This window comes from Neodiprion lecontei, chromosome 1, assembly GCF_021901455.1.
Source record: "Neodiprion lecontei isolate iyNeoLeco1 chromosome 1, iyNeoLeco1.1, whole genome shotgun sequence".
NCBI lineage: Eukaryota > Metazoa > Arthropoda > Insecta > Hymenoptera > Diprionidae > Neodiprion > Neodiprion lecontei.
Genome location: NC_060260.1, coordinates 20,148,226 through 20,162,837, shown reverse-complemented (window position 1 = coordinate 20,162,837; position 14,612 = coordinate 20,148,226). Strand labels below are relative to the sequence as shown.

The 14,612-nt window shown below is 35.0% G+C and overlaps 1 protein-coding gene across 7 annotated transcripts in view; it reads right to left on the bottom strand.

Moving 5' to 3' along the window:
- Nucleotides 1-1,425: 1,425 nt before the first annotated feature.
- LOC107225166 (ubiquitin carboxyl-terminal hydrolase 36) overlaps nucleotides 1,426-14,612 on the bottom strand; it is a 48,691-nt gene continuing 35,504 nt past the window's right edge. For 6 of the 7 annotated variants that reach the window (XM_046736704.1, XM_046736709.1, XM_015665530.2 and 3 more), the window contains 3 exons: nucleotides 12,512-13,470; nucleotides 8,429-8,568; nucleotides 1,426-5,457 (listed from right to left, as the gene is read on the bottom strand). In XM_046736704.1, coding sequence (XP_046592660.1) covers nucleotides 5,123-5,457; nucleotides 8,429-8,568; nucleotides 12,512-13,470 — 1,434 coding nt within the window. In that variant the 3' untranslated portion in view covers nucleotides 1,426-5,122. Of the gene's footprint in view, nucleotides 5,458-7,885; nucleotides 7,988-8,428; nucleotides 8,569-12,511; nucleotides 13,471-14,612 lie in introns of all 7 variants that reach the window. The other variant, XR_006903761.1, reaches the window with a different exon arrangement.

The window sequence follows — 14,612 nt, the reverse complement described above, 5'->3', positions numbered from 1 at the left end:
GAAGGTAAACGCTGCTTCTATCCCTGCGATTGAATTTCGAGCATAATTACGAAAAGGCTTGCCGCGTAACGGATAGCCGTTTTGGATTTGCGTTGTAGAAAAGTACTCGAAATTCTTTTGCTTGATGGCCGTAGCCTGAGTACGCGTGTTAAAGTAGAGTAAAGTTTGAGTTCCTGAGAAAGTTGAGTAGCGTCACGGGTTTTAGTTGAGTCTCTTGTTTTTGAAATTCAGTATAGCCGAATTCCGCTGTACCGGGTAGAGCCGCGTTATCGGGTTTTTCAGTGTCGCCTCTCGAGTAGGTCGGGAAGTGCCGAATCGGAGTGCTCGGATTAGCGGATAACGTTTTGGAGGATTTTGAGAAGATTTGATTTCGGATGTTCAATCAACAATATATAATAGCTTTAAGAGTATTACATCTACAATATTTAAGTCTGATCACTTCTAGTACTATTATTTGTTTTATAAAAAATCTTTTTGTTATTCTTGACAGTTAAAAAATAAATCGTTCTGAGGAGGGCCCATATCCGGGTCGAAACGTTAACTAAAAAGACGTTTTCTTAATTGACCGATCACCAAGATCCTATAATAGGTTAAGTAATGTTGTTACGTTTAGATTTAGGACAGCTCGCGGTAGCGTTGAAGCTCCGAGTCGGGTGAGATTGAGGACGCCGTCTGTTCGGTAGCCCGACGGTGCACCGTCGAGAAAGTAGTTTTAGTTTCGGTTTTGAACAATCATCGCTGTGGAGAAGAAATAACGAATTTGCAAATTGAGAATAGCGTATGGCGATTTTGTGATGGTTGAGTGACATTTTAGTTAGGGAGCCGCGAGCTCAGTAGAGTAAGAAATAGAGTAGGTTACGTGTAATTTTCTGTTTATTTTTAGAATCGCGATGAGCGACATTTGGATTATTTTTTTTTGTTTTTGTATCACCGCTATTGGGAAATATAAGATTTTATTTTACTTCTTTTGTTAAGTAGCGTGTGGTTTTCGAGTGTCTCTCTCTCTCTCTCTCCAAAAATTACCCCTCCCCTCTCCGCGGTACTGAGCTACCGAGCATATTGCCGAGGTATAGCGCATTAACGATTTCGAGACGTGACAATCACGCCAGGCACCCAACAAAACTTCGCGATAATGTTTTTAGATCCAGGGTACATCGTGGACGCCAAATTATTGTGCACGCGGTAAGTTCTCGGTCATTTTCTCCGAGTGACCGAGGAGCGGGAAAAATCCACGTCACAGTATGTATAACTCATTATGGTGAAATTGTGGGGAAAATTTTTTTAATATCTCTGAAGAAATAGAAGAAAGTGGTGTCCGATTCTTGTTTTTGCGACAGATTTGTCAAAAATTAAATCAGTATTATTTCAATATATCAGTACTATTATTTCGTTTATGGTATAGCTAGAACGATTTTGAAACAAACGTAGATCAAAAGTTTTTTATAATCACATTCGTAAATATATGCATACAGATTGTCTTCTTGTAGAAAAAAAAATCCAAAATGGTCAAGATTAAAAGCCGGGTTATTTGGTCCCGTCGAAACGTCGCTAAATAAAAATATGTATAAACATGCAACCACGCATGGTCAAATTTCTCTGACCCTCTCTGATGAATCCCTCCACATTTTTAAGAAAACTCAAGGGTCACGAAATCTTCACGTTATTTGGTATGGGAGGCCAATTATGGGCACATCCATCAATTATCAACGGCGAACATTTTTGTATAATTTTGATATCTTTTAGTATGTGCTGAAATGCATAAATCTCGAAAGTTATACTTCTCTAGCTCTTACGGTTTGAGAGAAACATGCTGATCTATTTCTTCATTTTGAAGCGTTCCAATTCTTGTCGCGGAAAAAATGATAGGAGTAAAACATGTTTTCCATGTAGAAAAGTCTGATCTTCTTGATTATGAAAATTGCTCTAGATCTTCACGAACCGTAAAAAAACATGTTTTTTCACCGAAAATTTTTTATCCCCAATGTTCCTCAACTTCGTTTTCTTCAACTGCGGCATTTTTATACGAGAGCAACCAGTTTTTCACATGAAAAACACAGAGTAATAATTTATTTTATGAGCATAGAAATTTTAGGTTTCGTCAAAACATTTTCACCGTTTTTACATTTGTAGTAAAATATCTTCATCATATTTACATTAGTAGAAATATATTGCACTAAAAATTAGAGCTGTGCGATTAACCGATGATTTCCACTAATTGTTTTTTCAATCAATCGATTAATTGCACAGCTTTGATTTTATAGTGAAATATATTAATAAAAATGTAGATAAGATGAAAGTATGCTGCTAGAAATATAAATACAGTAAAAATGTTTCGCTGGAATCGAAAAAATTTTACTCACTATGAAATAATTTGTAGCTCGCCATGATCCCATTTTCAGCATATTCGATAAATATGAGTTATTCGTGTAAAAAACTAAGAGTTTTCAGATGAAAATGTCAAGTTTAAGACAAAAGTTGGGGAACTTCAGAAAACAAAGTTTTTTCGCCAGAAAATAACTTTTTTTACACCTCGAAGAACTTAGCCTGAAACAGATTCCATAATAGAAAATATCAGACTTTTCGACATTGAAAACGTTTTGGATCATACTGTTTCTTCCTTGGCGAGGATATAATAAAATCTCGAATATGAAAATCGATCTCGTCAAACTTGAATAATTGATCAGCTAGAGCTAATCTCAGCTCCTAGTCAATTGCCAATAATTATTTATGAATTTGTCCATATAAATGTACGTACGTCATCTGGTTTACCTGAGAATTATTTTTTCTTGAATTCGTAGTTTCCTAATCAACTAATTCACTGACTTTAATCTTATTGCCAGTCGGGTTGAAAACTAGCGGCAAACAGCATATTGTAAGAGCACTTTTGTCTTCTGTCTGAGCACCTTTTACAAATTTCCAGAAAACAATGTTCATCAAGGATAATGAAACAATTTACAATCTATAGTTTAATTACTCACAGCAGTTTTGTGAATCACTTGTAAACGCGAAATAAAATTCAATATCTTCTCCCTAGCGATAGCTCTTGGCGAAAAGCTGTATTTTGTACAATTTCAATGAGGAAGAGTCGAACACTGCGCAATTTTACACATTATACAATACAACAATATCCAATTCACTTTAGTCAACACCAAATTAAGAATGTAGTTTGAAAAGTTGTAATTATTAGCATGTAATTACTTAGTAAAATCTGACAATTTCCCTCTAATTCTGTTGAATATCTCTACGAAAATCTGTAGTATACTTTATAAATTATCCAATGCGAGGGCAAAAGTTGATAAAGTATTTTGCTTGTTGATGTATAAAAAAAACCTGTAATTTGGGTAACAGATGTTTCTAACTTTCATCGTGTCTATAATATGGGCTGAGCCGGATATTCAAGCTGGAAGGTTAATTTAGAAGTTTTATGAACTTTCACACAATTGGAATCTGAAATGTCGCACTTGGACATATGCCGACAGGACATATGCAATCAAAGCAGAAGTAAAAGAATGACAACACCAAAACAGATTCATCATCAAGATTAAAAAAAAAGTAATCAGATGATGTGAAAATCAATTCGAATTTATCGTTCAATTGATTTGCAAATGGGTTAACGGGTTCGGTTTCTTTCAATTTTTTACGTTTGAATTGTAATGCAATTTCAATCCGATCTAATCTGCAATACACGATTCTGCCTCTATACATTCCTATTCGATTCTTTTGTACAAATTATTAGACACTTTAATTAAATATGTACAATATGAATTGAAATATTCCAAGTGCGTTTATCGCAATTCAAACATAAAGGAATGGAAAAAACTACGTTTCAAGCGTGAACAAAGCCCACAAGAATGCTTGCATATTTATATTTACATTTTGCTATCAATGGTGTAACTATACATATAATAAACTGAATCAAGTCTCATAACACTAAGGCTCAGAAAAAGGAGTGAATCTTTATAAAAACAGTGGGGGAAGGGTAGGAGAGCAAAATATTTGCACTTATTCAAAAAGTATAAAAAGAAATCAATGATATGCCATGCACTTGGTTTAGTAAACTTGTTTCGACACTGATCTTTCACAATATCATAATATCATTAATGATAATAATAACTATACCAATGGCTATATGTTTCCTGAGCGATTTTAGTTGGCTGAGTTATATTTTCAGATTCACAGACGTTATTTTATATATATGCAATATTTTCCCAATTATCCTAAATAGGTAAACAATGTTATTCGATGGGAAAAGGAAAACGCTGATATTACAAGACTTATTGGATATACTTGCACTCTTCAAGAGACTTTTGAAACTGTTGGATGTATAAATATATAATGTAAGTTCACCAAGGGTTATCATGAAGCAGAATTGATTTTAGCCTGGGACCTTCTGCTCACTATTCACATTTATTATCGCCCTATCAGAGATCCCTCGCGCTATTCTCTTGTCATTGAAACCCGTTTATTTATTCATTCTTGGATGTATCATACCACTTGGAAAATTCATCCAACATATTGCAAGTTATTTCCTTAAAACGAAACACAATATTATCCACTTACATGTTCCCTATTTCGTATTTCAAGAAAAATGCTTCTGCGCATTTTAAAGTTTCAACATGAAATTACTGAACTTTAAGTACAGGTACAGAGTTCCTTGAAATATTGTTATATAATAAAATAATCTATGAGAAATGGTAAAACAGATGAAATAAAATATTGAAGAGAATGATATCCAGTCAATCTCTACTGTACCACGTGTTGAGAAACATTTAACAAAGTAAAGAATTCTGGCAATGCATATTAATAAAACCGATTAACTGTTTTGTTCAAATCCCTTCGTATTTAAAATTATTACTAGATAATTTAGTTCAAGTTGAAGGTCTATAGAATCTGAAAACCGTAAGCAATGACTCACAAACACTGAGTTTCAGCCTAAGCTCTGATTCACTCACTTAACCTGTATACAACTGAATAACATTTCGCTGTAAAATCTTTGTACCATGCTAAGTCAATATTTTGTCAAAGTTCACTCCAACATTTACGGATCATTTACGTTTCATACAGTGCCTGAGAATTAAGGAAAGAGTAGCGATGCACTAGTACGCATATTTTCACATGCTTTTTACCTACGCTGCCAATGATCGCGAGAATGATTATGATATTTGTAATGCGGAGGTCGGTAGTTGCTCCCATGTCTGGGTCTATTACTAGACACATTATAATAAGCTCTTCTATGATAACCGCTAGATCGATTCCAACTTTTGCTCATTTGATATTCCTGGAATGGATTGTAGCCAGGATTCGCTCTATCCTTGTACTCTCTATGCCCTTTCACTTTTTTCATGCGACCTCGGTCGATTTCCTCTTCTTCAGAGTCCAGATGACGCTTGCGTTCTTCTCGGCGTTCTGTGCCAATCTCTCTTTCGAGGTGCGCTCGTCCTCCGTTCCAATTTGACACTGCGGGCATTTTTTGTTTTTAGCAACAAGTTTCTTAGGAAAAATAAGAATGTCAAATTAAATAGATATTACATTTATAAATCATTATTGGATGATTCAAAATTTGGATTATAAGCTTTTCTTCGTAAAGAATCTCTAAATCCTTTTAGGCACACACATTTATGTTTTTCTTTCTTCGGATAGTCAGATCTGGCTTACATTCTTGCAGCATGTGGAGTGGTTCATTACAGACATGAATCACCTAGGATCAAGCTCAGATTAGAAGAACAGGGATTTCATGTAGACTATTCCGGCTATCCTAAGTATCATAAGCAACTATTAAATGTTCCATGCTAAATGTTTCGTCGTATGGAGACCAATAACTATTCTTTTCAGTGTCGTTAGTGTTCCTTCATACATGGAAAACTGTTGGTAATATCTATTCTAAAACTAGGATGGTTGCTCAGTTTGTTAAAATAGCATAAAATCTAGTTTTGCTCTTGTATTTTCACTAATTTTGTTTCCATCTATTTTAACTAAATAAATCTTTTCTAATGTACCAACGTCTGTCATACAATGAAAAAAAAAAGTGGGAATAAAACTCGGAAATTAAAGTTAGTTTTAAATCTGTTTCCTAATCCTATTCTTATTTTTTTTTTCAAATGTATAACGTGCTTGACCTGTCTAATAATGAATGCTATTGTGTTTGGTAATTGAAGCATGATGCAATTTAAGTAATTCTAATTTGAAGGGAGGAGGGTGACTCATGTCCTTGAATTAATATGTATACCATGTATAATCAACTATTGAACACCACAAACTCAGAAATATCAATACAAATGTATTTCGACAATACAAATTGGTGGAAGAAATTGTTAAGGACATTACCGAAGCTAGCTATCGGCTGCTAAATATCTGTATCTGAAAGCCACTGGGTCCATCCATAATACTTTTGAGTCATTCTTAGAAACAGCAATAACATTTTTTAGATGAACCTTTCTACCAGAACGAATTGCTTGTCATTTCAAAACTTGAAGTATTTCTAATGAAGTAAAACTTTTAAAAACTTTTTGCCTCAAAATTAATAATCGTAAATATTGTTACGAGTTGTCTGATAATAAAGGTGAAAGTTATCAACGAACCAAACATTCCTGGGATTTTATAATATGATAGTCGTGCTTTTACTATGTACAAGGATTATCTCATAATTCAACTATTGATTGTTTGAAAACGTAATGGTGGAATAGTATATTGTTTTACAAGTGCGGAAAGTGGCCAATTTCCGACAAGTATGAATTTTGCAATATGTGCCAAAAGCGAGTGCTGTAATTGCACGAGTCAGATATTGACCACCTGAATGTGTAATACATGCTACTTTCTGCACCACCTGCAAAAGAAAGTTTGATTTAAGAAGCATCGAAGTTGCCATTGACAGCACTTAAACTCAAGGTTGAGTAACTTACACTGAAACAAAGCGCATATAATTGAGTTGTCCGAAAGTGCATATGCACCAAATAAAACCCTAATGTGTAAAATATGGCATTTCAATTTTGCACGTTTACCAAATCAATTTTACGCACGATGTCATTGTGCATAGATTACCCAACCCCAGTCTCACGCGCTGTCAGTGGCAGCTTTGGTGTTTCGTAAATCGAAGTTTCCGCATAGGTGTCGTAAAAATTATAGTATGTGACACGTGCAAATAGGCGAAATCTGACTTGTGTGATTACAGTGCTCGCCTTGCCTCATGCTGCTAGTAGTTCTGCGATTACAGCACTTTCCTTCTGCTCATGCTATGAAATTCGCATCCGTATTTTTCCCAATGCGGGAATTGCTTTTAGCGTTCACTGTAAATTTCACACTCGTCGGAGAACGCTTACTTTCCACAGTTGTACTACAATATACGATTCTGGTATGGTGGGCCAGTTGACACAAAATGCTATGGGACAGAAAGTACATGAAACAGGATGAGTTTTGAAATACGTGAAAAATATTTGCTTTTTTAGGTTCAAATGCCATGGACATGATCAGTGAATCAGCAAAAGCACTCACTTTCCTAAATAGGATAAAATGAGACGTACTCTATTTTTAAAAAAGATCGACATAATAAAACTTACAAGAGGATCAACTTAAACAGACTCATAGTTTATAAGAAAATATCGTTACTTGGGGTTTCTGGCTTCCAGATACAGAATCGCAATGTATGTAAATATAATTTAAATTAATCATTTGTTATAAATCAAATGATTTGAAGATATGGCATTGTTGTAATTTCCATTTTTTCATTTATTTTTTTTTTTTTTTTACCACCATGAAATATTCCTATATTGTATAATTCTTTTATCTTTATCTACCATACACGGTACACTTGTAATGTGTACTATGAATTTTCGCTGACTTTGGATACTCAACATCCTGTAGTAGGCCCAACACAGGCGGATACGCGTACCTGAGCTGCCTGTGGCGCTCCTACTGCACCGTATCTTCTCTAAACCAAGCCTCACGTATGTCGTTTACACTTATGTTCGACCAGCTACAGAACGGAGAGTTTCTGAATACATATAAAACTCACGGTGTAAAGACAGCGATTAACATTTTTCCCAAAAATGAGTTAATTGAATATAACGTAATTTGGACTTGACAAGAAATTTTCCAACACCAGAGAAAAATTTTTTTTGATAATTAGAAGTTGAAAATTTTTTTGCACGAGCTGATACAATAGTTGTAGATTTGGGCTTGGGCTTGACTTTTACAAGGATCTTGATTTGAATCCAGCCCACATGGCGTCTTTACTTCAGAATACTCGAACTCATGGATTTTCGAGTCGATTTTATTTGGTTTTGAACCATGAACGTCTCCTCTTTTTTGTACAAATGGTACATTTTTCTTCTTCTTGACTCATTACAGTGGACTTGTCTATTGAGGCTTGAATTCGATGTGAAAAGGATAGGTAGAGAATTCGGGAGGGATGCCTTTTTGTGGGTATACTGACCAGAAGAACTGCCATAACCTCGGTGGGACATTTTCAGCAGGTGTGATACTGTGTCTGAACGATTCGTTCCGCCAAAGTTTCGTAGTGCTGCGGCACTTGGTGGTGCTGTATGGTAGTTCGCTGATTTAACTGCATCTTCCCTGAAAGAAGCAATTTTTTCAATTTGATAGACTTCACCGTTGAAAATTACGAAATATAACTACGGAAGAGAAAGAAACTCTCTGTCATTTCCTAGTTTGGAGATTTTTTCTTAGTTTCAGTTTCAAGAATGGGCCATACCGTCCCACCCAAAATGTAGAAGATGAAAAACTTTTTAGAAAATTTCCAGCAACCAGTATTATTTGTTCCAATGATGGTGAATTAGAATGATACAACATGCTTACTATATGATAGAAATGATTCTGAATAAATTCAAATAACATAGATGAAAAAATTAAAAATTCTTTGTCGACTGAAAAAAGCAAACAAAATTTCCGGTTATTGCCGAGTATCATAAAATTAGACACTCGGATGTTCTGGAAACATGATTTTACAAACTTTTCCTTATGCATATTCAGAACATGTTTCTTTGCATAACTTTTTTTATGTATCGCATGTATGGATGGCTACTTCAAACAATTGATTCCGCTAGATTCTCGATATGTAATTATTAGTAAACGATCAGGTGCCAAGATTTTGATTTAACTGGAATTTTCGTATTTCATTATGTTGACTGAGGTATGGAAATCCTCTAATTCATAGACTTTTAGAACTAATCATGTACGATAAACACGTTGGAAAAAAAAGAACTGAACCCGACTGTGAAGTCCATTTTTGGACATGTCTACAGCATCGCCATATAAAAAGATTTTGCGTAGTTGCCATATCTCATATTATACGTATAGCTTTGAAAAAAAATTGCTGCCAGATAAAAATTTTTGCACCAGCGAATCCTTCATTTAGAAATTCGCTGAGTATTACAGGAGTTTCCAGACTGTTTTTTGAAAATTCTCAGGGTACTTACAATAACATTTGTAATTAGATTTTTACAACGGAATTTATGCATATGGGGCTTTCCATGCCAACTTCGTAAGACCTTGAAAGTTGACATTTATGGTGTGACTAAAATTTGTCTATCTTTTTGCATTCTGTGAAAAAATATTTCTTCATTTTGTTCACGCTTTTATTCATGACGGTTTGTGGTAATAATGTTTTGAATAATTTACACAAACTAGGTAGTAATATTGTTTGCGAGGAAGCTAACTGTCTAGGTAACATTTCAGAGGTGCTATGGGTTCGTCTCCACAGTTAATTCTCAATTTGAAATCCAAAAATTGAATTTTCGGGCGGTATGCCCCTTTGGAAAATTACGGAAAAGTTTTCCAAAACTTTTGCTTCGAAAACGAAACTTTTATACCCGATCAGATCGTGGTCGATGAGTCCTTCCTATTTGTTTTGAATTTTTAAAATTTCGCGCAATGTGATTTTCCTTTTTGATCAGACTGAGATCTACTATTTACTGTCCCCACTCTATCTGATCTACTGATCTCAAATGTTTACCACAGAATTGAATGATGTATATTTTGACAGTCATCTATTTTTCTTTGTCTTGTCGCGTTCGACTGGCCTAAATAGCCACGATTGACTGGTTGACCATGCCTACTGTAAACAATACCCTGTAAACTGTAAACACTGTGTTAGGGTGTTGTTATACATTGTTTCGAGAGTACGGATACCGATTTTCTGATTTGTGTATGCTATGTTTCTATCCTTATATAATCGTGAGATTATCAACAAAACAAAAAAAAAAATAGAAATTCAACATATATTCATTTCGGTCAAATAAAAATAAAATCCATTTTTTTAAACTTAGTGGGCATACCAAATATTCCAGGAAAAATCTGAAAATTTCCTGGGTTTCAAAGAGTTTCCACGGTGAAAGAAAAATCCATAGTAATTCAAGGAGTTCAATGATCTTCCAAGCTAATAAACACCCTGGCGTTATTCCATCATTTCAAACATATTTGTCAACCGTAAATATGAATATACTCAAATTTTGCAAACTGAATTGCTTTAAAAAATTAACTGTGATAGGTCGTAAACGGATTTTTGCAACCTAGATCGTTAGTCTGCCAAAAATGTTTTTTATTCCCACTTTTCATACACAATGACGATTTTCAAGAGCAACTGTCAATTATTGTATTGGTTGATTCTGTGGATTGTTTAAGATACGCAGATTTGTAAATGTCATCCGATGGCTCTCTAAAGTGTTTCTGAAGGTAAAGAAAATCAAGATAAATGTAGAGAAGGTTTAAGGGGTTAGGTGGATTTCAAAATTTCAAAAAATCGAATTTTTTTTTTTTGCTTATCTTATAATTGAATATGTTGAGAATATTCCTTTAAAATTTTAAAACGATCCGAGTCATATTCTAAGAGACATAGCCTTTGGATGTTTCACCCATCAGGCTATAACCGAGCGTGACGCAGGTATATGGAGGCAGGTATATCGAGGCAGCTGCTTAGCTATTGTTCGTTTGTCGTCTTTGTCCCTTGCTTTTCGCTTACCTTTTCTCTTTTCTTTCCCTTTCTATGGTCACATTGAATTAGTTATTTAACCTATTTTAGTACTGGAATTTAGTTGAATGTTGTCAGTCGAACTCCAAGGTTGCTTGAAGTTATAAGTATTCGTTGTGAATTTTATCGAGGTTATTAGAAATTTTGTGAAAAATGCATAAAGTTACAAGATCTGATCAAGCATCGGGTGCTCAGAGAAAAGATAGACCCAAAAAAAAAAGACAATCTTTCAACCCTAAGACTGCAGAGGTAGACGAGAAATCTTTCACCAGCACGTCAGCGAAAAAACTGAGGAGTCAAGACGAAATACACGTGCCAGAAGACGGTACTCTTGAGTATGCCATTACAGACTTTTTGTTAGTATTTTCAACACTATCAACTTTAGTGAAGTGCGGTAATATAATAAATGAAAATGGACAGGACAGAGTGTGTAATGGTAAAGTTGATTTTAAATAGTGTGTGAACGAAAGCGTAAACCAATTAATTTGGAAAATCACGCCAAAAATTCTTCCTGCTGGATCAAAAATAGTCGACATTGCTGCATATGTCGCTGCCGATACTTATAATGAAGGAATCGCAGCATTATTACTGTTTATGCACGGGATGGATTTAAAACTTGGCCGAAATAGCCACGAGTACGCACGAAAAGAGGATGAAAGCCGCATACTTGCAGCAGAAAAAAAAGCTGACGCTGAGACTCGAGAAGCAAGAGTTCGTCGCAGACAAGAGCAAAAAGATGTTCTGGATATTGCCACTGCAGCAGGCACTTTATTATATAGTGCTGGAATCGATGACGTTATGTAAGTTAAAAAAAAAAACTTTTTTTTTACATGTTATTTGAATGTAAATCTTCAATCGCGTTTTTCTCGAAACTACATTTTTGAAATCGGTAGTCACGATTTCTCGAAAACTTATGAACCGATCTCTTTCAAATTTTGCACACTTCTTCAAAATAACATTATCTCGTGCTTGAACGAAGGAATTTTTTTTTTTTTCCATTCCAAGTAATTTTTCAAGGCCATGAAGGGTGCAAATTTTACTCAAAATAAGGGTTTTTTGTTTTCAACGCCGCCAAAAATGTAATTTTTGTTTTGTTTTTTTTTTCCTTCGTCCAAGCACGAGTTTTAAACATCTACTAACAGAAAATTTTTGGTTTTTGCATTTCAGATGAATCTGTCATGAGTTATCCTGACTACGCCGAGAGAACTTTTTTTTGAGGGGTCATAGGAGACGACGTGTCCACGCCTTAATTTTCAATATTTTTCAATGAAAATTTCACAAACTACCTATAAAATATATATCTTTGATGTGTTAAATTGATGAAATGAAATATTCTGTTGATTAAATAAAAAAAAATTCATAAAAATGTACCTATTTTGAGCTTTTGAAACCCACCTAACCTCTTAAGAGATTGAAATTGTGGACGTTTGAATCAATCTGATAAAACACAGAGATTCGTGAACATTGCGTAACAGTTTACTGTGTGTGATTTAAAAAATATCAGTCAAGTTGTAAACAATTTGCACTCACTTGTTGTCAGTAACAGACCAGCCACTGGGTGTAGTAGATGCTGTGGGAGAAGGTGTATCCTTAGATATCTGCCAACCCTTAATACTGCTTGCACCAGCTTTTGTAGGCACTCGTTCCTCTTGATCAGTCTTAATTCTTGCAGAATTGTGTAACTTCTCTTTTCCATTTATCTCTGGCCTAACATTCATCTCTCCTTTGACGATTTGGGACTTGAACGAATTTTGTACTCCGTTATTCGTCGTACCAATCTGGTACTTGTTACCTTGCAATGTTATATTTTGGCTGACTGACTTCGAATTTGTATTTACAATTGCGTTGTCACTTCCATCAACAGTTTTCTGCACATCTTTTAACTTTGCTACAAACTTAGAGGAATTCTCTTTTAATAAAGATCCCGTCCTGTACGAAGCATTTGTAGCATTTTTTGTTGAGGTTACTAGTTTTGAAACAAGGTTGCTATTTGGAAGCGTTAGATTTTTGATACTGTTTGTACCAGTTTCGTCTTCTTCACTTGATCCGTCATACGGTACTAAGCTACTGCCGTTTGAAATTTTGCCATTCTTGAGGTGCATGACTAGCCTAGGATGAGATTTATCTAGCAGCTTTTGGGGAAGTTGAGGGCCAATGAAATTGGTGCTCTTCTGCAGTGGAAGCTGAGGACCAATAATTTTTTGTGGAGGCAATTGTGGCCCAATCATCACTCTGTCCTTCGGTTCCTGACAATTTGCAGATGAGTTTATTATGCCGTTGAGTGGAATTATACAAGAGGTCGATGATTTCAAATTAACTGTTTTGCTTGCACAACCATTAGACAGTAGGGGTAAATTTCTCGTCGGCACCAATCCGTTCAATTTTGCTGGCTGTTGATTTTGCAACTTCGGTTGGAACTGAGACTCCATTTCAAATATCATTATATAAGCATTTGTACTTAGTACATTGCTCAGACTCGTCGGACGCACCTGTGTGAAACGATAAGGAGGGATAAGTGTTTCTATTCTTTAAAACTTCAACAGCTATTGAATTGTTGTTAAAAATTAGTTCATAGTGTACGGAAATTCAAAAAAAAATGTAGTTCAAGGGGATATGTGAACTCTTGCTTAGAAATACTAATAAAATGACTTTTGTCAGAATTCTGATGAATTTGAGTGTTTTGCCGCTAATTTTTACACTTTTCAACAATACTAGCTTTGAAATATTGAATGTTTCCAAATTTTTATGCACAAAATGAGGCCAAACTATGGCAGCTTCGTTTCTTTTTTTCAATAGTGAACACGATAACTATTGACCCAACACAATTGAAAAGGGGAGGCTGGGTTGTACCCGTGGAGACTTCTGTTTATGGATGCTGAAATCTACAACATATCAAAAATCCAGACGATTTCACTAGAACCCAATTCCCATGACATTATTGCGGGGTTCTTTTAAGTGTAAATCACATCGATCACCATAAAAAAATTTGACCCATCAAAACACATTGAAGCTTGAAAGAATAGAAAGCTCATACATTTGTTTTTCATCCGATTTCTTGTTTAACGGTAGCGTGTCAAATATTTCCTCATGTGCTTCGTATGTTTTGAAAAGTTAAATTTTTTTTGAAACGGCTGTTGTGAAGTACACCAAGAATTGTATAAATACAGAAAATTAGGCTTTTTTGTAATAATCTTGATGAAAATAGAGACAGGTCACTGAAATTCCGCACGAAGTAATCTTTTGCCAATACAAGAGAGCAATTCCATCAAAAGATCGGTTTCCAGCAGCGTTACTTTTACAATGGGTACCTGGCTGTAGCCTTTTTCAATTTCCCTCCATACCCCAAGGACAAATGTTAGTCGTGGAATGAAAATCTTGAATGACTACAGGGGCTCAATGAAAGCTTAGTCAAAAGATCTTTTTGTGCAGAATACGCTTGCCAAACTGTGGCTTGATTGATGTATCCAATCTGAAATGGTGCTCTAGCAATAAATGAAATTATTTAAATATAGCGTCTCCCCCCTCAGTGTCATTATACTTTGAATGAGTTGGAACTGTTAAATGCCATCTTTCGGTTTGTAACATCTACTCTAATTATGAAGCATGTAAAAACAAACATTTTGCAGGTAAA